The 25,279-nt window shown below is 34.8% G+C and overlaps 1 protein-coding gene across 3 annotated transcripts in view; it reads left to right on the top strand.

The window, feature by feature from the left end:
* USP25 (ubiquitin specific peptidase 25) overlaps positions 1-25,279 on the top strand; it is a 143,509-nt gene that overhangs the window by 17,939 nt on the left and 100,291 nt on the right. For 2 of the 3 annotated variants that reach the window (XM_053564917.1, XM_053564915.1), the window contains exons 2-4: positions 5,328-5,405; positions 9,031-9,175; positions 21,332-21,455. In XM_053564917.1, the coding sequence (XP_053420892.1) occupies positions 5,328-5,405; positions 9,031-9,175; positions 21,332-21,455 (347 nt within the window). Of the gene's footprint in view, positions 1-5,327; positions 5,406-9,030; positions 9,176-13,390; positions 13,474-21,331; positions 21,456-25,279 lie in introns of those variants that run through there. The other variant, XM_053564916.1, reaches the window with a different exon arrangement.

Here is a 25,279-nt window from a genome sequence, read left to right as displayed (position 1 = left end):
ACCAAAAAATAGCCGGGCGTTGTGGCGGGCGCCTGTAGTCCCAGCTGCTCGGGAGGCTGAGGCAGGAGAATCACATAAGCCCAAGAGCTGGAGGTTGCTGTGAGCTGTGACATCATAGCACTCTACTGAAGGCGGTAAAGTGTCTACAAAAAAAAAAAAAAAAAAAAGGAATTAATATTCTCTTGGGAAGAGATCCAAGACAATTTAACTTCTTCTGGGTAAAGTTCTCTCAGTCAGTTAAGAAAACTTCAGAGAGAGCCCCTCCCTATGCTTCTTAAGGGAAAGGGGGAAAATCAGGAAATGGCAGAGAGAGAACTTGGTTCTCGGGCTTATTTCTGGGTCTTTTCCATCTTCTTTGTTCAGAGCAATCAGCAAACCGGCTCAGTGCCTGTAGCTTGGCAGCTAGGGCGCTGGCCGTATATACCTGGGCTGGTGGGTTGGAACCCACCCCGGGCCTGTCAAAACAACAATGATGGCTACAACAAAAAAACAGCCAGTTGGGTGGGAGGCTCCTGTAGTCCCAGCTACTTGGGAGGCTGAGGCAAGGGAATTGCTTAAGCCCAAGAGTTTGAGGTTGCTGTGAGCTGTGAGGCTATGTCACTCTACTGAGGGCGACATAGTGAGACTCTGTCTCAAAGAAAACAAACAAACAAACAATGCGCAAACCAAAATGCCATACTTGGGTGTGTTGTTTTCTGAGCCTCAGCGTTGTCATACAGCAAGAACATACATAATACGTGCTTACCTTCTATCCTTGATTTAGAACAGGGATTTCCTTTTTTTATATCCTCAAAAGGTTATGCTGATCTTAAGTATACTGTTGTTTTTGTTGAAACAGATTTTTTTCCCTTAAATAGAATTTTATTTATTTATTTAAACTTAATTTTTATTCAATTAGAACTGTATACATTTATGGGGTACAATGTGATGATTTGATATACAATGTGGAATGCTTAAATCAAACCTCACTTATTTTTGTGGTAAGACATTTATGATATACTCTCAGTTGTTTTGAAATGTACCCTTACATTGTGAAATGACCCACTGTTAGGTAGGGTCAATGGGGAGGGAAAGGATTTCTGTAAAATCCTCTGCCTCTTAATTTTTTTTTGAAATTGCCAATGCCTCTTTATCCCTCAAGAGTATAGTACTATGTTTTGCACGTAGAAGACAGTTAAGGATGTCATTGTGAGTATAAATAGCATTGAGGAAGGAGTCTGAGGCCTGTGTGTGTAATCTTGGCTTCTTTACTTATTTATTTATCTGTGGTGTTTGCAAGCAACTGAATCTCTTTGGACAGTGTATCTTGGTCTTGATATAGCGGTGGTGTAGGGTGAACTCCCTGTACTTTAGTGGATAGGAAATCCACACAAGGAGGACCCTGGGGCTCAGAAAAGAAGCTCTGGATACGTGAGTGGGTTGGATTGAATTGGATTAACTTTGGATCTGAAATTGCTAGCCAAGAAGGAGAGAACCATAAACAGGACTCTACTAACTGAGGATCGGAGTGTATCACACATCACAAGTTAGGTAAATAAGTAGGTATACACCTTGAAAGGCAGCCTGGGGTCTATTTTTACTGAAAAGTAATTTCAGGAAACGAAGGTGCAGGTTTTCAAAGAGAAAAAGCACAACTGGAGGTTGCCAGTGACAAAGGGGAAACTTTATGTATGAGGTGACTTCTCTGCCTTAAAGTTAGAATTCTTAATGCTTACCTCTTGGTTTCTTTTCTATTTCTTGCTAACTTAGCTAAGAAAATTCTTTCACCTTTATTTTCTTTTCCACTCAGCTTTCTTCCCTGTCTCCAAATCTTTTCTCTTCATTGTTTCATTTTCAATAAAATATTTATAAAATTTATGAAATCTTATATTTATAAAATTTATGAAATTTTATATTTATAAAATTTAACAATTTTATGAACCATGCTGGTGATACCCCCGGATTTTTTCTAGGATATTTAGTTGACTTTATAACAAAGGATAAACAAAACAGCAAAAAGCCATAACATAATTTCAAAGACTTTGCTTCTCTCCCTAAAGTACTTAGTATTCTTATGGAGCTCTCTATCTGTAAACTAACGTAACAAAAGACCTCCAAACCAATGGCTCACTGAAGTATTGTCACCATGTTCAACGATTTGCTGGTGGGCTATGGCCACACTTCTCCCCACGTGCCTCATTCTTTCCAGGCAAACGGGCTACCTAGTCCATGTTCCTGAGGAATTTGCAGAAGTTCAACAGGGCAGCCCCAGCCATGCAAGTGCATTTTATGCTGCTTGCAAGCATGCCATTGGTCAAAGCTCATCATCAGTGCCACAAGGAAATATATTGTGTCTCCAGTGACAGGAAGGGTAAAGTGGTAAGAGGTGTGGGTATGGGAATAGGGAAATTGGGAGTCTAGAACAGATGGTGTAATCTTTTCTGGGATCTACATCCTGTTTACATTTTACCATGTAGTTATTAAAATGTTTATATTATATATAATGTGTGTTTATATTACATATGTATCAAATATTCCATATACGATCTAGCTATATATGGTACAGAGTTAACTTCGGCATAGATTATATAGTTATCATTTAAAAATATTACAATCGTAGGCTTAACTCAAACTCTTCTTCTAGGTCCATCTGCATCAAAATCACTTGAGGTGCTTATTAAAAATGCAGATCTCTTGGCTATCACCTAGACCCTGTCACCTGCCCAGGCGTCTTTGTTGCTGACAGACTCCTCAGGTTATGCTCATGCACTGTGGTTTGAGAGCCACTTGCTTAGTGGAAGGACATTTGCATTATTTCCATTTTTCCAGCATTATAAGTAGTAGCCATGAATATTGTACAAATGACTTATTTCCTTGTAGTATTCAATAGTCTTTCCCTGATGCTGGAGTGAATAATTTGAAGTTAAGGAAAATAACACTTACATGCAGAATGGAGTTTGGGGTGCTGGTGGCAGTGAGATTACAAATAGGCTTGTAAATATTTTAAAGTACGTTTATGTTAACTAAATGAAGATATTGTATTAGACAAAGGGGTTTCTGTACAGTTTTTGTCTTTAATTCATCATGTTGAATATTGCATAACTTAGCCATGATTCTATTCCTAGTTATTGGTAATTTTCTAAATCAAAGTATAGAGGTTGATAGGAATAAAGATTTCAACCCTATAAATTTGGCACTATAATTCTTTTATTCAACTATTTTGACACTTCTTTTTTTTGTGATTTTGTTTATGTACTTTATTAAGCATTGTATTGTTAGTTGGTCTTGGTTATCTCAGCTTTTTAATAAGGGTTTCATGAAAATTAAAGTTTTTTGATGGCATGGCAGATGCTGCCAATGCATATCCAGTAAACATTCTTGTCCTTTTTCTTTTCTTTACTGCTAGAGCCCTGATTTCATTTTCATGGCAGCTTTTGCCTATCTTTAAAATTCATTTCCGAACCTCCTTTGTTCTTCCCTTTATCCTACTACCCAGAACTTGGACAGGATGCTGGAGGAGGAGACCATGGAGTGACAGATCGAATGAAAGTCCTGCGTAAGGAAATCATGCTGGGTATACTTACCCGGTCTGCCCACTGCCAGTCTTCTTAAATTAGGGGGGAAAGAAAAAGACTCCAGAATGTTTAACTGCTATTTAGGTGGGAGTCTGTTACATGTAGCTGAATATAGTTTCTAATTGATACATATGGTTTCTGTAAAAGATACTTGGACTGCCTTAACTTAAACTTTTTATGTAATTTGTTGAGGCCTTTTGATTCCTGAATATATATTTTATGCATATTTAAATTGTCAGGCCTGTTTTAAAATGCACATTTTATAGTTTTAACATCAATACTTCTGAATGCAGAACATTTAAGAACTTTAGTTTGAAAGAATTTCAAATTTAAAGTTGTGAACTAATACAAAGAACTTCCATACCTTCATTTTTTTTTTCCTGTACCGTTTGAGAGTAAGTTGCATACATCATTCCACTGTATCACATAGATATTTCCAGGTCTCTATTCTCTGAAAAAAAGATACTCTCTTACCATACTGCAATTACCAAATTCAGGAATTTACTGTTAATACAGCATCATCACCAAGCAGTGTATGTTCACCTTTCTGCAGTTGTCCCTATAACATCTTGTGCAATATTTGGTGTGAGATGCAGCCAGACTTCCTATATTGCAATTGGCTGCCCTGGCTCTTCCGTCTCCTTTAATGTGGAGACTGACTGAATTGTCTTAGATGATGTAGTCATTTTTGAAAGCAATAGAACAATTATTTTGCACAGTGTCTCTTCTCTCAGTTTGGGTTTGTCTGAAGCTTCTTCAGCATTACATGTAGGTCATGCATTTTGGGCAGGGCTGAATCACAGGCTGCAGGGTGTCGTGAGGCACACACTGCCATTTTGTCTCGTTGGGAATATTAACTTTGATCCCTTGGTTAAGGTGGTGACTGTTAGGTCTTTCACTGTGAAGTTATTCTTTCTCTTTTTATAATTTGTAGACAGAGTTTGAAACTATGTTAATTTCTTAGTAAACTTGCACTAAGTTTTAGCGTTCACTGAATAGTTTCAACTGAATTATTACTGAGAAAAATGTGAAACATTCGCAAAAAGATTTCAGTTGATCTTTCTTCTGGTGACTAGACTTGTTTTTCCTGTCATATCCTTTGTGACTTGTCTATTTCATGTGCTATTTTATGGTTTTTGGGAACCTGCTTTAAAAAGTACAGTGTAAAGGGGAAGTTGATTTTTTTTTTTTTTGGGAAGACGGGGCTGGGGAGTTAGATAATGGAATCCTGTCCTACTTTTTTTTCTCTTCAATAGAATTGATTCATTAGGATAAAAAGAGGGCTGAAGCAAATGGGGGCAAATGGCCTGTTCAATTTAGAATCTTTTATGACAGTTACATTGGAGAGCAGAGTGGTCCTCTTTCTTCCTTGAGAATCTTAGGATGTCCATGATTTAGTTGTCCGTTTGGTAATGGGCCCTTGTGACTGTGTCTTCTCAAACATCCCAGGCATTGTACTCCTGGGTTTTTTCGCCAAAGTGCAAATCAGTCATTTTCTTCTTGGGAGGCATAAATAAAGAATGAAGAATGGGACAGAAAGTGTTAAATTCAGTTAAGACTTCTTACTGAAGTCATGTAAAGAGGTTCTCTTTTGGAAATAATGAGATGGAATAAGGCTCATTCTAAATGATTGCACTCTGTTTAGTATCTCTCAAGCTCTATTTTTTATTGTAGTTCATTCTGCAATTTTTAACTCACAGGTCATTTATTTTCTTTTCTTTGTATATTTTGAGTTCAGAATGTAATGGTTTTTGTTTTTCCCCTTTCTACTAGCACCAGCAGACGTTTTTGAATCAGCTGAGAGAAATCACCGGCATTAATGACACCCAGATACTACAGCAAGCCTTGAAGGTATGGCCTCTGTTTTATGACTTACAGCTTGTGGTGTACCCTCATCTCCACTGCATGCTCTTTTTGAAAGTTGAGTTTTTAGTTGTGGCGTGTAGTAGGAGCAAAGTCGCAGCAGTGGACTTGTGCAGAGCAATGTCCCCAGTTAACATACTGCCATTTTGAGCGTATTAGCCTTTGGCAGTCTGTGTCCCGTCTGCAGAACCTTCAAGTGACAGATGTTCTCTCCATATATGAAATGCTTTTTAGGCAAAATGGTGGGATGTGAATCCTAGTTTTAATGGATGATTTTACTCAAGAATCATGATTTTAGAGTTTAAATGGAGTGTGAGTGGGTTAGAGTAAGATGTAGAGCAGTGGTTCTCAACCTTCCTAAGGCTGCGGCCCTTTAATACAGTTCCTGTGGGTCGTGACCCATAGGTTGAGAAGCGCTGATATAGAGGAAAATGGAAAAGTAGAAAATTGACAGAGGGCCAAAAGTTTATATTTTGTCTTTAAAATGGAGAAATATGAATTGGCTTCCATTCGACTAATTATACCTTAAGAACACTCAACTTTGAAGTTTTCAGTATACACAACAAACAAAATGCATCATTTTGTCTATAGCATAGTGCAACTTCATTTCTACATAGAGATACTCAGAAGAGTTAAATCAAATGGATATTTGCATTGAAGAAGATCAAGTGAATGCAAGATATTCAGGAGATGGAACTGAACAGTATTTTAAGATTATCTGTCTATTGCTACTAGAGGCTAAAAACAATTAGCACTTTGCTACCATAGCCATAGACCCAGCTCTGATCTTTTGGAACTTGCTTCATGAGACAAAGTTGATTATGTAATTCTCAATTCTGAGCCAAAAGTTCTTTATTGGTTCTAGAAACAATTTATCTTTGGGATGAATGCAATCAAAATCATCATAATGATAATAACTATTTTAAATACGCAGGCTAACTCATCCTCATAACTCTGTAAGTCAATTCCCATTTTAACTCTGATGAAACGGAGAGGTTAAAGTAACTTGCCCAGGACACACCGGTGGTATGTGGAGGAGCTTGGAGTAGAAACCAAGCAGCCTAATCCCAGGTTGCCACAGTTGATTGAAGCTTTGCTTCACCTAATTTCCCCATCAGGAAAATGATAAAATAGTACCTTAATTGAGGGGCTTCTGAAGCTATTGTGAATAATTACAGAAGCAGCTGAAATGTCACATCTCGATTTTTATGATTATGTCATTTAAATGGTTACTAGTCCTTTCTGCGTTTTGGTAAATAGCATGATTAAATCATTCCATGTCTATTTTCAGAAAGTACCTTTCCCATTATACATAGTATATCACTGAGTATAAGGCTAAACCTATTACCTTGCTGGGGTAAATTTTTGTTTCAGTTACCAGTAGCTAAGGCACAACAGTATACTTAAGCCCTAATTGTTGCTCTTTATAAATTAGAAGATATTTCATAATGAGTTGACTTTCCTAGTTATCTACTGACAGGGAGTCTACTTCTGGGTGGTCATTAATTAATTTCATTAATTAACTTCAACACTTTTATTTTTTATTTATTTTTGGGACAGAGTCTCACTATGTCACCCTTGGTAGAGTGCTGTGGTGTCAAACTCCTGGGCTTAAGTGATTCTCTTGCCTCAGCCTCCCAAGTAGCTGGGGCTACAGGCGCCCACCACAACACCTGGCTATTTTTTTTGTTGCAGTTGTTGTTTAGCTGGTCTGGGCAGGGTTCAAACCCGCCAGCCTTGGTGCATGTGGCCAGCCCTGTAACCACTGTGCTATGAGTGTCGAGCCAATTTCAACACTTTCCAATTTGAGAATTTATTTTTAACTCTATAAGGTTAAATGACCTTCAATTTGTATAAATTCTTGCCTTAGTTTTTGTTATCATGTGAAGTAGTATATGAAAGCATAGTAAGTGTTAGATATTGTTATTGACACTTCTTTAGTAATTAGTTTACTTGTCTAACACTAGCATATGTTATACCCATATTTGGATGAGTCATTTGAGAAACATAGAATGATTGTGACAGGTAACTTGCTTGAAGGCAGTGGTGCTTTTCAAACTGCACTCTTATTTTCTCTCCTTACTGGCTGCTGGAACTGCTAGAGGTAGAGTAGATTTTGGGGGGCGGGGGGGGACTCACTCTTCCCAGTTACTTGAGCCTAAAATTTTGGAATCATCCTGATCCTACTTCTGTCACTTCACACATTTAATAAGACAGCAAATAATGTTGGATTTTCTGCTTCTGCCCTTTATCTCCTCTAGTCTACTCTTAATATATAGCCAGTGTGAACCTTTTAAAAATACAAGTCTATACCTTATCATTCCTTTCCAAAACCCTCCACTGTCCTCTTGTTACATTCCTGTGTGTGCTTAAGTTCTTAGGGCCTACAGAGCTTTCCACGTTCTTGCTTTCTGTTACAAAGATAGGGCTAGTGTTATATGTTTTATTTATTTGTTGTCAACCAGACAGAGAATATAAAGATACAACTGGGCAAGTCTTTTCTCATTATTTTGCCATTTTAAAAATTCTTAGTTATTCTAGCATCTTCTTTCTTTTAAATAAACTTTAGAATCATTTTGTACAGGTATGTTTTTGATGAGAACTATGCAAACTTTATTTACCGCAGGGGTCCTCAAACTGCGGCCCGCGGGCCACATGAAGCGGTATGATTGTGTTTGTTCCCGTTTTGTTTTTTTACTTCAAAATAAGATATGTGCAGTGTGCATAGGAATTTGTTCATAGTTTTTTTTTTTTTTTAAACTATAGTCTGGCCCTCCAACCGTCTGAGGGACAGTGAAGTGGCCCCTTGTTTAAAAAGTTTGAGGACGCCTGATTTACAGTATTTAATTTGGGTTAGAATTACTGTTTTGACAGTACTAAGTATTTCTGTCTGGAGTTCTTATATGTCTCTCTGTACTATCAAGCTTCAGTCCATTTTGCTATTTTCTTGTTATGAGTCTTTGACATTTTGCTTGTTAGGTTTGCCCAGAGTATATATGTCATGCCCAAATTAAAGGGAATATTTTTTATTATCCTTGTTTGCAGAAGTACTATTTTAAGTATTCATTTTGTACTCTTTGGTATAGCAAGTTCCAGAAAATTATTTTTTAGTTTATTTGTTTAAAAGTAAAATTTGTGGTTGACTTTTATTAAGCAGATAGGAAAGTAGTGGAAAACAAAGAAATTAGAGAATTAATTTTCATATTTTATTATTTTAATTAATAAAAAGGTATTACTGTTGATACATGATACTTTGATATGATGAATTTACACTATAAAATTAGAATCACAAATAAAATACTTTCAAATCTGAAAGTGATTTTTGCTGTAAAATATGGTAGAACCTCTATAAGTTGACCACTCAAGGGACTGTTATAAACTGGACAACAGATGGAGATGGTCAACTTAAGGAGCTAGGGCAGCTGTACTGATACGCTCATGTGCTTGTGTGGTCTATGAAAATTAGATCAACTTGAGGACGTGGTCACTGTAGGGAGGTGGTCAACAGCGGAGGTTCCACTGTATTAGTTATTATAGAGAGAATTGCCTAAATTTTCATAGAGTATGCAGAATTATTCCAAAGCATGCGATGTTCCTGTCTTGATGTTTGAAGGATAGTAATGGAAACCTGGAATTAGCAGTGGCTTTTCTTACTGCCAAGAATGCCAAGACCCCTCAGCAAGAGGAGACAACGTACTACCAGACAGCACTTCCTGGCAATGACAGATACATCAGCGTGGGGAGCCAAGCAGACACAAGTAAGTTTTGTTTCTTAAATATTTTAAATAAGAAATTTACTGAAAAAATTTTCTTGGTAATAATTTTGCTTGAGCAGAGGTAAAGAGCAAATAAAGAGCTACGTTCACCTTGGCTCTTTTTAGTGTAGTGCAGCTTCATTATATTTTTTGCAGATTGGAAGGAAAATATATTACGTATCTTTTCATGGAGCATTTCATGCAGTATTTTTTGCTACAGGTATCATATTCATGAAAAGACAAATTCCTAGAATCTTAAATGGGCACAGTCATTTGTTTTGAGGGTCTCAAGTGTTGTGAAAGCCTAGTATTACTGTTGAAAGTAAAGTGTCTCTGATTACTGACAGGCTTACCACTGAACAGTTTCTCTTCTTTCTTACCTTCTTCCAAGTAAAGAGTTGGGGAAACAGTGTAGTGCTGTGGTATAAAATCTCTTTTCATCCCAAACAAAACAAAAGTCAATGAAACCCCCTGGAAAAAGTATTTTGGAGATACAGGCACACACATGCGTTCATATGGAAGATTTTACATGGGACTCTAGTTTTTCTTCATGAAGTGAATACTTTATTTAGCACTCAGGGTTTTAAAAACATAGGTTCAGCCATCTCCATATCTCATTATAGTTTAATAATTGTACTTTGTAAGATATAAATATTTTTATATATTATGGATTTTCCAAATTTGATTTTTAACGTGTTTGAAAAGAGTTTCTGTTTTTGTTTATAGACCATCTCAGAATTAGGAAATAGCTAGACAGAGCGTAGTCACATAGACGTTTATGGGTTTTGATTGATATCAAACACTGTTTAAAGTTTATTGACAAAATATTTTAATTTCCAATTTTCAGGGTAATCTTGGTATTTTGGCTCCACAAGATACGAGGTCAGCCCGAGCTAGAATACTTCTGTCTCTCACAGTTACTAGGTGATGGGAGAAGTTTTGTCTCTGAAGACACACGTACTTGCTTATATTTGAGTGCAAGACAGCCTGTGACTTGGCCCCCATCCACACCTCTAGCCTCGTTTTCCACTGTTCTCTTTTCATTTTATACTATGAAAATACAGAATGGCCTTGGTTTTCATCACTCAGTGTTACTTATTTTCTCTGTCTTTACACTTGATATTCCTTTTGTCTGGAATTCCCTCTGGTCTTCCTCTCTCCAGCCTAATTAGTTCTGGTTTTAGAAGATTTGTTCAGAGGTTGTTTCCTGGAGAATATTTTCCCTGCTTTGTATATCAGAAACAAGTGCTTCTCCAACATCCAAGGCATACTTCTATCTTAATGAATATTGTGTTATTTTGAAATTATTTGCTTGGATATCATTGGTATTCAAAAGTGTTTGTTGAATTATTTTTGATGTTATGTGTAGAAAAGCTCTTTCAAAACCAATGAAAGCGAATGAGGTTGAGAAGCTTGTTGCAAGAAGTTAGAAAACAGAGAAGTGGTATAAATAGAGGAATAATGAATAGATAGTAAAAGGAAGAGAGAAAAGGATTTTTTTTTTTTTGTCTAAAGGCTATTGGTTTAAATGAAGCAAATAAGAAATAGATTAAACACAGTTCAGTTTTCTAGTTGGAAGGATAACAAGATTTTAGATAGATAGTTGTGAACTCTTAATATAGACAGTACACTTTGTAACATGAGATAGTATTATATGTATAAAAAGATAGATTATAGATAAAAGAAGATATTACTGTGCAAAAGTGAGAAAATATTACTTAAGCCAAATGTTAGAACTCATTCAAGACTTTAAATAAGGAATAATGAAGATGTTATATAAGATGAAGTGAAATTTGAGGAGGTGCCCTGGTAGAAGTTTACCTAATTGAGAAGGCCTGTGTCTGATTTGCTGATCAATAAAAAGTGTTTTTGTGTATGTATCCCTTGAAAAATACTTACTAAGTAATTTTATTTTCCACTTGAAATAAATGGTAGAAAATTGGAGTTTCTGATTTCACATCAACCGATCGACTGTTGTCTTGAGTGAATTGTTTGCTATTGTGGTCCTTTATCTATAGACCATGCTGTCTTTCTAATCAGGATGCTAATTGGGATAGTGTGTCCATAAAGTTGGTTTGAGGTCGAGAAGCAAACCGTTTTAGGAATTTAATATGGTAATTGTATTAGGATAATATCAATATTAAACTGGGGAAAAAATAGCTGTTGGAGTAGTAATAATACTTTTCCATTCAACATAGTTGTGCCATTTTTTTATAAAGTTCTCAGAAGTATAGTTGCCTTAGGAAATAACCCTGATTTCAGCAATTAAATTTAGGTCATGCAAGATGTAGAAACAACGTAAGAGCCCATGAACCCATGAATGGATTAATAAACCAGGGTGTATGTATACCATGGAGTACTATCCAGCCTTAAAAGAAGGTGGAAACTTTACATCTTTTGTATTTACCTGATGAGGTTGAAACGTATTTCTTAGTAAAGTATCATAAAAATGGAAAAGCAAGTATCCAATGTACTAAATACTATTATGAAGCCAGTAGATGAACTAATGCTCACCCACAAAAGAGAGAAAGTCAATTCAGGTTGGGAGAAGGGGGAGGGGAGAGAGGAAGGGGGGTGGAATCGATGTGCTCCCACCTAATAGGCACAGTGTGAGGGTATTTGGCACACCACCTGAGTGCAGGAGACACAACTACAACAGGGACTTTACCTAACAAACGCACACATTGTAACCTAATTGTTGCACCATCATATTAATCTGAAATAAAAAAATTTAGATCACCTAACACTGTGTCATAATACAGTGTCACTATGTACATGGTCTAAAACTGAGAAAGTAAAGATATGTCTTGCGTTCAGCAGGTATATTAAAAACAGTATTAGAATACTGTTGAGAAATGAAGTCTTGTGTACTTTCAATTCTTAGAAAAAAATGAAATTTACATGTGTGAAGAAAAGACAGAAAATAATTAGAAATGAATATATATTCAAATTCAGGCCTCTATCAAAAGAAGTTGTATAAGAGCTAGAGGAATGCAGAATGGTAGAACTATCACAGTGTAAGGAAGTTTTCAAGGGATTGTTGTAGATTTAAAAACCCTTTTTAAGAATTTTCTCAATTTTATAGGAAATACATCGTATATCACAGTTTAACGTAGTTCTTTCCAATATGGCAGGGACTTTTATTTTTAGTCATTTTTTTCTTTCTACTTTTTGAGGTGTGAAATCTCTTACAAGCAGGGCTGAAGTATAAACAGAGTCAGGCTGACTTTTAAGTGTGTGCCATCTATTGATTGTAGTGCTGACAATACATCTTTGTTTGGAAATAGAAATCTGTTTAATACCAAATACATGGAATTCCTTGTTTATATAAGCTGGAATATAACTGTTTACAACTAAGTCTTTATTAGAAGGAGTAAAGCACATTTAAAAATTTCTTTTTGTCAGTTTTTGGCTGGGGCTGGGCTTGAACCCATATGGGGCTGGCGCCCTACTCCTTTGAGCCACAGGCACCTCCCCATTTAAAAATTATTTTTATGATTAGAAAAGTTAAGTTTTTAAACTAGTATCCTTTGGAGGTTATATTTGGAGCTTGTGGGGAAATTTTCCTTTATTATCAGAGGCTAAAATAAATTATGCCACTTGATTTGAAGAACACTTATATTTGTGAACCATCATTTAAATTGAATAAGTAATTACGTTTTTAGTAGTTAGCAGAATAATCGTAGACCTTTGTAGTCTATTTTTACTTTTCATTTTTGGGAAAAAAAGAAACATTTCCAAGAAAGTGTGTACTCTACCTAATAAGAAATTTAGAAATAGTATACCTGGTTTCTTTGTGTTACTTTGGTAACATTTCATACTGTAATTTCATACTCCATTGAGTTCTGGGAAAAGGCTGAAGTCATTTGTACTATAATTAGCAAAAATTCTGGGCAACTTTTTTCATAGCCTGGCTCTCCTGTCCAGATATGGTCTTGTAGGTTGTCAAATGAATGTCTTCTGTCCCAGCTTAAATTGATAATAAAATTGCTTTGGAGTTTTCCAGTCAGAAATACCAATGGAAACGGGGTAGGAAGACTGCAAAAGGTTTTGAGTAGATTAGATGTACTTAGGAAAGGAGAGATTCTGCAAAGTTTTTGTGTCTTGGCAAACTCTGTCATAGACATGACCCTAAAAGGCTTTTGCCCAATTTGAAATCTAATGGTAATATTCCTTATTTCATGACCATTAAATTCTTTTGAACTTTTTTAAAACAGGACAAAAACAGTATATGCCTACCAGAACAAGATGTGCTACAATTGAGCAATCAAAGTATGGATCAAAAGATAAGAGGGATTTGGGTAGGTAATTTTAACACAGAAAGTAATGCCACATAATGACTTAAGTTTTAGAGAAATTAGTGTAACACAGTGGAGTTAACGTTACGTGGTAGACTGTTCAAGAATTTATAATCAGAGTGTTTGTTTCTCTAAAGCCACTTGAGGTTCTGCCCTAGAATTCTGGTTATGGTTAATATTGCTTGGCCAGACTAATAATGATTTAAGGATTAAGTGATAAATATATCCCATAGTGAGAATAAATCACTATTTTAGTTTGGGATTTTATTAAGTGAACACTGATAACTTTTATTATTCCTCAAATTTACTAAACAAATAACTTCAGATAGAAAAAAAGTAATACAATGGAACTTAAATCTTTGTCCATAGAAATTTCTAATACATAAAACTATTTTGATGATTTACCAGAACTCAAAATTAAACTGAAAACTGACGTCTAATGGGTAGGAAAGTTACTTTTAACTTATTAGATGCAGTTAGGCACTTCAAACATATTAGATATGAACTTTATGTAGATTGACTTGTATAACTTTATGAGTATTCTTTAGTTTTGGGGAAGAATTATAGCCGTAGGCCTTTTCATATTTTTTTTGACAAATATAGAATATTTTAGTTTTTTTCACAGTCTGAGTTTAAAAACCCAGTATAATTAATGACAAAAGTCTGAATTAATGAGTCCCTTACTACTTACCAAAGCTGCTTTTGTAATTTTAGCAGTCTTTTAAAAACAGAACTATTTAGACCTGGGCATTCAAGATGGTTGCTGCTAATAACATGTGGCAATTACAGTTAACTGAAATCCAGCACTCAACCTTAGCGACTGTGACATCGGACAGTGCAGATTGTGGTACATGTCTGTTATCACAGAGAGTTCTATACAACACTTTTTCAGAGAATCTGAATTTAGGCGTGAGAAGATTAGAAAAGTTGGAACATCTTAAGGAAGCTGACTGAAGGCAGGGGAGAATTGGAGTGTGGGATGGGAAGCAATTTACATCATTAATATCTTCTTGTTTTTAACATGACAACTTAGGGCTTTTTCTTTGTCATTTCACAAAAATTTTGGATGGTTGAAGGATATATTCTTAAGTCTTCTAATTAGTGCTGCTATGAAGATGACTTACTAATTTATATCTCTATTGTGTAGTCTTTATTCAACAAATATTTGTCAATTGTGTCATAAAGTGATAGGTACTTTGTAGGTTATGAAAACCCTACAGAGTCTCAGTTTACAGAGGGGAAAGACAGTATACAAGAAATAGATGATATGCAGGAATAGTAAGTTCACAATGAGCAGTAGAGCTGGGCAAAGAAACAAAGGGTGGCAGAGGAACGATGCGGGGTGGGCATGGCGTATTTCAGTAGTGTGCTCAGGAATGCCTCTTGGATGAGGACACGTTCATTCGCATACCTGAGCAAAGCACAAGAGTGAACCCTGTGGCTATCTGAGGACTGTGCAGCCAGGGCCAGGGCCTGAGGCAGGAGTATGTTTGCTTTTCGAGTGAATAGTGAGGATATAGCCTGCTTGAAGTTGAGTGAGTGTAGCTGGAAATGGCAGGATTCTCATTATTGATCTGCTGTACATCTAATGTTCATATTTGCCTTTCTCTTTAAAAGGTATCCCCATTCTTCTGGTAGCCCAGGATTAGTTTAGTTTTGTTTTTTTTATTTCACCTTATCTAGTAAAGCAACCATTTAGTTTACAGGTCTGTCAGTTTATATGCAAACTTCTTCCTTCAGTTGCTTCTGCTCCACTACATATTCTTATTACACAGACATACTTCTTCCCAAACTCTTCCACGCTTGTCGATCAAACTCTTATTCTTAAGTCTCTGGAGTTTTTTTCTGCTTATGTCACTCCCCCACCTAGAAGTCTTTGCTGGTGATAGGCATCAACTTGGCTTATATATAGAAAACAACTATTATTACTCCTAATGGAAATAAGAAAAACAACACAAGAACTTTTCTATTTCCTCTTCGGAATTCAAAATCTTTATATATATTATAGATGATGGGCTAAATAGGCTTTTGTGAACTAACTTGGAAACTTTGTCATTTAATATAGTATTTTCATGGGAAAATGAATTTTTAGCTATGAGCAATTCATATGTATTTAAAGTCTAATTCATTGGTGAGTTGATGACTACATAAATCTTGGAGTTAGAAAAATGTTTGGTAGTTGGGATATAAAGTTTTACTTACATGGTAATTCCTTCAAAAGTGAAAGATTTATTAGGATGAGTATTGTGTTTTGGATTATATGTCTGACTTTATAGGAAAAATGTTTGAATTTTGATACTCTTAAGAATGTTGAATTAGCTCATAAAAAAAAAGAATGTAGATTACTACTTATTTGCTTTTGTAACATGATTTTATATAGTGGTACCCAACTAACACTTCCATACATCTGCTGTTGAATTGAGCTCTTGCTAATCCTGGTTGGAGGGTTGGTTAAAAACAAAATTTTGAGTGTTTTACCACAGTCTTGCCTTGGCATAGATAGAAGAATATTTACAGTGCTTTGACATTTGGATGTAATTTTTATAAAGGCTAAATTTTTATAATTGACTTTTACCAATTAGAAATTGTTTACAGCCAAGCTTATTCTTACTTTTGTAGGCCTATAAGAAAATACGGAGGCTAGTTGTCATTTTAAAACTGGTAATGTGTTACATATTTTATGCAAATTATTGTTCCCCTGGTTGTCATTTTAAAACTGGTAGTGTGTTACATATTTTATGCAAATTATTGTTCCCCTGGTTCCAGAAAAATAAGAAATTTAGGTTTAACCACGCCACTGGCCACTGAAATAACATTTCACTTTGTCAGTAGCTGATCTTAAAAAACTGTGTGAATTTGGTATGTGAGTAGGTGATGATGTTCTTCTTTCAAGATTGCCATATCGTTCTAAAATATCCTATGGATAGAAGCAACTTTATGGAGTAAAGGGAATATCGTTGAGAAAATTATTATAATTACTGTGAAATTACAGAAAATAAATCTTCTCTATTATTTCTCCCATTGTTTTCGGTTAAGGATTGTTAGTGTCTGGCCTCAACCAACCTTGTAGCTTTAAGACCACTGTTCTTCCATAACAGGGGTTGCAGGCTCAGATCCCCAGCTGGGGTACAGAGGTACTGAACCCCTCAACTAATGGAGATGCTGGAAAAGGGTAGGGTAGGTAGAGCGATTGACCGTGGTCAGTCCAGCCACAAGCAGCTTTATCCTTTTATAGTGGTACAAGTATCATTTCTTTATGATGTTTTCTGTGATGTGAGGGCAAGGCAGGTAATGTGAGTGTGTGTGGCTGGCCAAGTGTAAGATGGTAGGAAGTGTTGGGGATGGGGGCAAAGTGGAAAGCACATCTTCTGTCTGAAGAGAGCTGCCGATGCTGCACCACCCTCTGGCTTTGTCCTAATGACCATTGCCAGGCAGAAATCATGTGGCCAGGTCTCCTGAGGGTCTTTTCCCCCTAAAGAAGGAAGGAGGACATATCTGTTATTACTGACATACAGTTTCCTGATATTTATCTCTTGACAATTAATTCAAATTTTTTCACATTGCAAAAACCACAGAAAAAAAATTTCCAATTATGATTTGTTTTATAAAAATATTTATACCTAAGAACACAGAGTAGATAAAATTCTTGTATTTTTGATCTCAGGACCCCTTTTTACCCATAAAAACTATTGTAGACCTTCAAGAGCTTTTGTCTCTATAAAATGTTTACTGTATTAGAGAGAAAAACTTTAGGATTTTTTTTTTTTTTTGAGACAGAATCTTTAGTATGTCATTCTTGGTAGAATGCTATGGTGTCACAGCTCACAGCACCCTCAAACTTTTGGGCTTAAGTGATTCAGCCTCCTGAGTAGCTGGTACTACAGGCACCCACCACAATGCTCAGCTTTTTGGGGGGCAGTTGTCATTGTTGTTTAGCTGGCCTGGGTGTATGTGGCTGGCACCGTAACCACTGTGCCTCGGGCGCCAAGCCAGGATATTTTTAAATTTATATTAAGATATCAATCTATTACATGTTTGCATAAATAACATTTTTATGAAATTCTGAAACAAAATAAGAGTACATTGTTGGAAATTTCTAATGTTTACCTATTAAGAGAGTGCTAGAGTCTCAAATCTAATTCTAAAGATTTTCATTCTCTGCAATAAGTTGTTTTGGTTTAAATTTGTGAGGAAAATATGGTTTAACATTGATGTATAAAGATATAAAAAGGAAGGAATGATTTTACATTTGGATAATAGTCATTTGGATAATAATGGATGTTCTTTTTAATACTGGACCAAAAAACTTGAGAAGTGGTAATTTCTTACAGATAAATTGTAATGTAGAATTTGAAATCACATTAGTGCTTTTATGGGTGGTATCCGTGATCTTTTCCTGCTGTGTTACATTAAAATCGATTAATCTGTTTTGTTCTTTGATGGATCTTTTACCCATGCATGATTTTGTAATTCTATGCATGGGTAATTTGAAAAGATTTCTTTCCAAGTGTTGGAGGAATGTCTATTATATAAGAAAAGATTGAATTTGTTAATATCACCACTTGTTTCAATTAAGAAGCCTTTTAAGTATTGGGAAGATAGCAAACTCAGAGTGGTAGAAACACATTTTTTCAAAGTTCTTATTTTCGCTTGAAAATTACTATTGTTGCCAACAAAAAAATTCTCATTTGTTTTTCATAAAGTGACAGGTTCACTTTTTTTTTTTATTTTTTGAGAAAATATTTGCCAAACTGAAGTCCAAATAATCATAGTTTGTAATATGACAGTTGTTCTTTTAAGTAAAAATGGTGTTCTATGAAAAAAATCAGTTCAGCTTGTAACTTAAACATTGCACTCAGCTGGTGTTATTTTCTTCAGCAACAGCATGCTTTGGATGTGGAGCCCAAGCACTTTATGTATACTTTCTATTTGGTCACATAGAATTTTTTAAGAACCTCCCACATATCAAAGTTTGGGATTTAATAAAGTAAAGTATTTGTCTTTTCATCAAATACAGTAATTCTAAAAGAAACATTTTTTTTTATACAGTGAGTATTCATATTTGTGAGAAATGCAATGAATTACTCATACAACTTGGTGCTGCTGGCCTGGTTTGAGCTAAAATGCAGCAGCTTTACCCACTATTGTTTTTGCATCATTAGTGCAAATGAGACTACAATAGAAAAGGCAGATTATATCTGAGTATTATTTTAAATATAATTTTTTACTTAATGCATCCACCCCTGCCAGTTTTCAAAGGGCCATGGCACCTCAGGGATCAGTAGGCTGTACAGAACTCCCAGTAAGCAGAAAGATCACTGGGTTTAAGAGTTAGAAGACTTACATTTGATGCCTGTGCACCATTCTCTATTCTTACATGTTGTGCCTCACTTCTCCGAACTCTGTCATTTATGAAATAGGGTGGGGAAAAACCCATCTTGGCTTATTTTTCTTTTTTTGCCTTCCTGTTGTTTGAATTGCAGTTGATAAATTATGAAAAGCTGTACGTGTAAGTTATTGCTGTTGCTAAGTGAGTGTCTTCTCTTGTCCTTTGGGTTTAGTTGTCAGTCATGAAACAGTAAACATTCTAGATATTTTCAGAGAAGGAATTTAATACAGGGTATTAGGTTCTTAAAAAAAAAAATCAGTGGAGGGACTGGAGGAGGGATCTCTAGCTCAGCCTCCTGAATTGACTTCCAGATCATGGCAGGACTGACCAGCCAGGGAAGCCACCACCTCTGCCACAGTTGGGAAGGGTGCTACTGTGTTCAAGAACATATCTCTGTAGCTGCAGTCCAGGGAACAGGAAGCCAGGATAAGATAACCCCCACTGAACTATGCCTGGGCATTGGAATGCAGAGTCTAGCTGCCACTTCTACTCTACCTCTTGACATCCCTGACGCTGGAAATTGGATGCTGAAATGCTTCTGTGGAACAGCTTACATCATTCAATCATGCTGGAGAAAACAGCCAAAGGCTGCAGGATAAATACTTCCCCCCTGCTTCTGCCTTTCAAGTCTCATGTTAGTGCATCCAACTGGTGTAACCTAAATTTTATCCAGAACCCTAAATGCAAGTGAATAGAGAAGATAGATTTTTTTTTTTTTTTAATCACTTTAGTTTCTTTAGTTAAAGTAAGCACACTAGGAAGATTAGAGAATGGAGTCTAAGGGCAAATTGATGGAATCACTACAACCTATGTTTCTGCTTCTTTGGGTTTTCAAATTATTTTCTCTTTCATTGTCTTCCCTTTACTTACTCAGGTTATAGACATTTTAATGACCATGATAGCTCTCATTTTTATGAGGCGTTTCCTACCTCCCGAGTCCTGGCTGCTTCCTCATCAGTATTTGAGCTAGACTCTCCAGTTACAGGGTATGCCCTCCCCATCTCAGTTAGGCTCTGGGTAGACTTGGACCTTGCAGCAGTCCTTTGGCCTGAGGGCATCATTTCAATTACTTTGCTATGTAGTTGTCTTCCACACTTTACCTGATTGAATGTATTTAGCCCGACTGTTTTTGTGAGGTCTTATATTCTCTATAGACATTAAAAAAGAAAAAAAAAAAAAATGGCCAGCTAGTCTTCCTAATATTTTAAATATTCTTTTAAGTTTCTCTTTGGAAAAAGTGATAATAACAATAGCAGACTTTTGAAACCATCGATATACATTCTTTGTTTTTTTGGAATGGAAATGTTCTTTTCAGTATCTATATAAAACCTTACAGCCAGGTGGGACAATGAAAGAAAGCACCTTATCTCCCATCCTTTGCCTCTTTTGTTTGTTCCTTCTTGTAAAATTCTGTGGTTAGAAAGAAAAATAAGTAATTTTTAAACATGTAAAACACAAATAAGCAAAATGAATACAAAACATCTGTAAAATACAAACTTAACCCCAACCCTGCAAAGGTAATAGCAGATACACTTCTTTCTCTTTATCACTATCTTGTTTTGTAGCCTGTTGCCACTTTCCTACTTAACCACATACTATGGTTCTTATCATTATTTAAATGATATCGAGCATCTTCTGAGTTAAGAAAATTGAGCAATATATATTTAGAAATTGGATTAAAAGTGATTTTACTGAAGAAGGTATTAGTTGTAACCTTTATTCTTTGGATCAAATATTTGTAACTTCAAGAGTTAAAAGAAGGCTGATCAATTTCATTCATTTGCATATTTCTTTGATTTTTGTGAAATGAGAATCTTTTAGATTAAAAGCACTACATACTTATTAAATAATTCAGACAGTATAGAACTGTTTAAAATCACAAGTAAAAGATCCTTGCAATTCCACCTCTTGTAACTTCCTTCTTCAGAGTTAGCCACTATTAACAGATTGGCACACTCTTCCAGACTTTAAAAAATACGTATCTGTGGTCATTTAGTTTCTGAAACATGCATTTTTGAAAGCTCAGTTGTTATTATTATAATTTGATAAATACCTAGATGGTAGTATGAACAAAATAATGTGTATGTGTTTGGTTTAACTTCATAAGGCATAAATGTAAATGTTTAATTATGTTGATCTCAATTGTTGTTGACGGTTTTTAGCAGTCTTCTTGCCTATTAGCTTTTAATAAGAGACCTCATAGTAATACCAAGATTCTTCTGCAATGAAAAATATATCTGCTCTTACTGCTTTAGGAATATTTTATAGAGAAGGACATTGAGTTATACTGAGTATAAACAATTAAAAACATGTTTGCATTCTTTTTATATAGGCTTTTATAAAAGAAATACAAAATTAAGTCATTGCTGACTTTGGTTTGAAAAACTATATTGGGCGTAAAATCTCCATGATAAGAATTACCTTTCATTTTGTTTGACTTTTAATTTTGAGAAAGATGGTTTTGCTTTTCAGATGTGATTGATCTCACTGGAGATGATAAAGATGATCTTCAGAGAGCAATTGCCTTGAGTTTGGCAGAATCAAACAGGGCATTCAGGGAGACTGGAATAACTGATGAGGAACAAGCCATTAGCAGGTAAAAACATAATTTGTATAAAACAAATACAAGTTCTATTTATAACAGAAATAATAGTTGGCTTGAACTAATTTTAGGAGGTAATAAGATATATACTTCGTTATTCTAAATAAAATATTAATATGCTTCTGTATTTTTTTTAAATTTTATGTAACCAAATTTACATATTTTAGTTTTGATTGCAATTAGGCTTATATTTTTAGGATTTTAGAATGGCAATATGGGGCATTAAATTTAGGTGTATATTTTAATATTTGTTTGACTTTTTTCTTTCCCTAATCCTTTTTGGATACATTACCCAATTCAGCTTATAATATTTTATAACCTATTTCAGCAAACTTTTCCATAAAGGGCTAACAGTAAATATTGTTGGCCTTGTTAGCTATGTGGTTTCTGCCTCAAGTACTCAACTCTGGTGTTGTAGTGCAAAAGTAGCCCTAGCTAATGCACAATATAATGCATGTGGCTGTGTTCCAATAAATCCTGACTTTCAAAAATAGCCTATCAGCTAGATTTGTTCCCGTGGGCTGCAGTTTCAGCCTCTGATCTAGAGTATGATAGTGTTTGTGTATATATTTTAAAGAAATAGGCAGATTTCCAAGATGTGTCATGGAAAGTGTTTTTTGATTTAAAATCTGAAACAACTTAATTCATCTAAGGATTAAATAAGTTGATTTATTACTAAACCATGGCTTTTTTTTTTTTTTTTTTAAAGCCTTTAAATCATAATCAACTGTAATCCTCTCAGTAGCTATTTGGAAGCAATGGTAACCCTGAGTGAAGAAGAAATTTAGTTTTAAAGAGGATAAATGATTTTTCAAGGGTGCACACCTCAGATAGGTCTTAGGACTCCACTGTTTTTTCACTGCAATGCAGAATGTACTAGCTTTCTCGGATAATTTCCCTTGGCACAATAATATCAATAGAATATTTTTAAATAATCTGAGATTATTACTGTAATCTCTCAGAAATGTCTTAAAATACTATGTTTAGCAAAGGCACATAATTTTTTTCTTTTTATTGATACTTTTTAATGTCTTTAAATGCTACTTTGGAGATTTCTTTGTAAGACATTTTATTTATATTAATATGTAAAGACTTAATTAAAATCCATTGCTCCTCTTCTTAGTTGTCGCTAATATTTAATGCCAAGAATTTTAAATGAAATAAAAAAATGTATAGTTAGGCTTGTTTGTGAATGCTTTGTTTTGTGAATGCTTTGAGAAATTGCATGAAGGTTTTGTTTTTTTAATTTTAAAAATTGATTTGAATACATAATTATCTTGAATAATTATAAAACTGGACACTACTTTGAGAATTATTTTAGATGTAAAGTATGTGAGTTGAATTTGATGATAAGGGGCATAATTTATTATGTGAAAAAGGGGTTATGAAAAGGAAAATATGATTGACACAAATGTTATTTTTTAAAGTACATATTTTTATTTATGTGAATTTATATTAGCATACTAATATAAAGAAGTTTGAATGCTTATATACCCAGTTGGTATCAGTAGTTTTATAAGTTTTCCAATTTAAAAAAAACTAATTATATAATAAAGAATTAAAAATAATTTAAAAGTTAAGAGGTAAGGCTATTCCTGTTTTGATATTAAGTGTATATGTTATATCTTGAGTACTTATTTTTGTCCAAACTGGATTAAAAAAAACTCTATAGATAATGCTCTTTTTTATTCTTGGTCTTGTAAATTTTAGTATACTCTTAAAATAGTAAACACATAATACATATTTTTATTATGATAACGTTATAGATATTTTGCATGATGTAATATGCCATAAGATTATACTCTCTAGAAGTAAATAATTGTATTAGTTTACCATAGGAAAATACAATTTTTCCTTATTATGTGTAGATTTTAAAATTTGGCATTAGTAAAGAATGATAAATGCAAAATGTGTAGTTAATAAGCACGTGTAAAGGATATTGTATCAGAAAAAGAGGATGTGAGAATTTAAACTCAGCATTTGGCAGAGACATATTTGTTCCTGTGAGTTTTATTAAGCAGTGGTTCTCAACCTGTGGGTCGTGACCCACAGGGACTGTATTGAAGGTCCATGGCATTAGGAAGGTTGAGAACCACTGCATTAGAGTGTAGGACTCTGAATTTAAAAGGGAAAATTATACATTTTAAAGGAAGAAACTTATATATCATATTTAAAAGTAAATGTCTTTTTCTTCACTCAAGTGTGTAGAGAAAATCTTGCCAAGGAAAATCTTGGAATCTTTGATTATGTTTATATTTCAGGGGACATTTTTTAATATGAAGTCACATATTTAGACTACTATATTATTGTATATAATTAGATGAGATAAAGCCTATCTTACATCTTAAATCATGTGTTTCGTCATCTATGAATTTTATGGTAAGTTTCTTAAATAGAACATTTTGAAATTACATTTACTTTCTATTGTAAAGTTTGGATGTGTTTACTATAACTAACAACTGGCTAGCATTGCTAGGGGACAAAAGTGGAGTATGGATAGTTGAAATTTGTTAAGACATTACATTGTGTCTGGCTCATGTCTATAGTACATGGTGGCCATAAAGGTTGAGTGCAGTTTAAAATAGTTGTCTATTTTAAGTTGCACACGAACTTTATGGCCACCCTGCATATTGTGAAAATGGCTTGCCTTATGAAATGACTTTGAAGTAGCTCAAGAAGGCAGAAGATAGGACTAAATTATTATAAAGAGCACAGCTCCAATTGTTTTAAGAAATGATAGGTTATGTTATTGGTCCATATTTTCTGGTAGAAGCAACTAGATTGTATTTTTTGTTGTATATATTCTAAATCATTTTTAAAAGTATTATAGACTAGTTAAGACAGTTAAGACTAAGATTAAGGACTAAAATCAGAGTGAAATCAGGAACCCACTGAAGTACGTGCAGACACTGAAAGTAACTTTTGACCTGGTGGAATATGCCTGTGTGTATAAACCTGAGGAAGTCAAAGGCCATTGTCACTGTAAGGTGGGGAGCCTTAATAGGAGATCATTTTTCTTATTAAATGGTACATCAAAGGATAACATGTATACAATAAAGGTAAATTAGAAGTATTTCTCCCTTTCATAACCCTTAGAGGAATACAAAGATGATTATAGGTTGAGTATTCCTAATCCTGAAATCTGAAATGCTCAAAAATCTGAAACTTTTTTAATGCTGATGTGATACTCAAAAGAATTGCTCATTAGAGCACTTTGATTTCAGATATTTGGATTAGAGGTGCTCAACTGGTATGATGTAACTTATCCAAAACCTGAAAAAAATCTGTAATCTGAAACATTTTTCCAAGCATTTCTGAGAAAATGTACTCAATCTTTACTGCCTCCACTGTTACAGAATCAGGGTGCTGCATTCCAGTGGTTAGAACATTTTCCCCCGTCCTCCTTGGAGTTGACTTTTATCCAGAAGGGTCAGGTACAACAGGAACAAATTCACTTTTTTTGATATTTTTGGGGACCATTGTGTCTCATTTTGACCACGATGGTCCATTGAGGAGGAATTGGGTGACTAGTCTACTCAATCAACTGATTATTAGCTTTATGTGCTGAGATCATACAGTCCAGCAAGAAAATCTAAGTATGTGCACTGGAATTAAGTTTGTCTGGAAGCTGCCTTGGAGGGTTTTACCAGTCAGGACAGCATGGTGCTGCCACTGGGGAAAGTCAGAAGTATCATCTCTGGAATAGGCAGGGTGGCATTCTGAATTTTCAAAACAGCTGAACCCTGTTTTGAAAATTATAATAATTATAATAATAAAATAATAACAATAATAACCCGATTGTTATTTGGATAATGTAT

This window comes from Nycticebus coucang, chromosome 16, assembly GCF_027406575.1.
Source record: "Nycticebus coucang isolate mNycCou1 chromosome 16, mNycCou1.pri, whole genome shotgun sequence".
In the NCBI taxonomy this organism is placed as follows: domain Eukaryota; kingdom Metazoa; phylum Chordata; class Mammalia; order Primates; family Lorisidae; genus Nycticebus; species Nycticebus coucang.
This window is presented reverse-complemented; position numbering and strand designations above follow the sequence as displayed.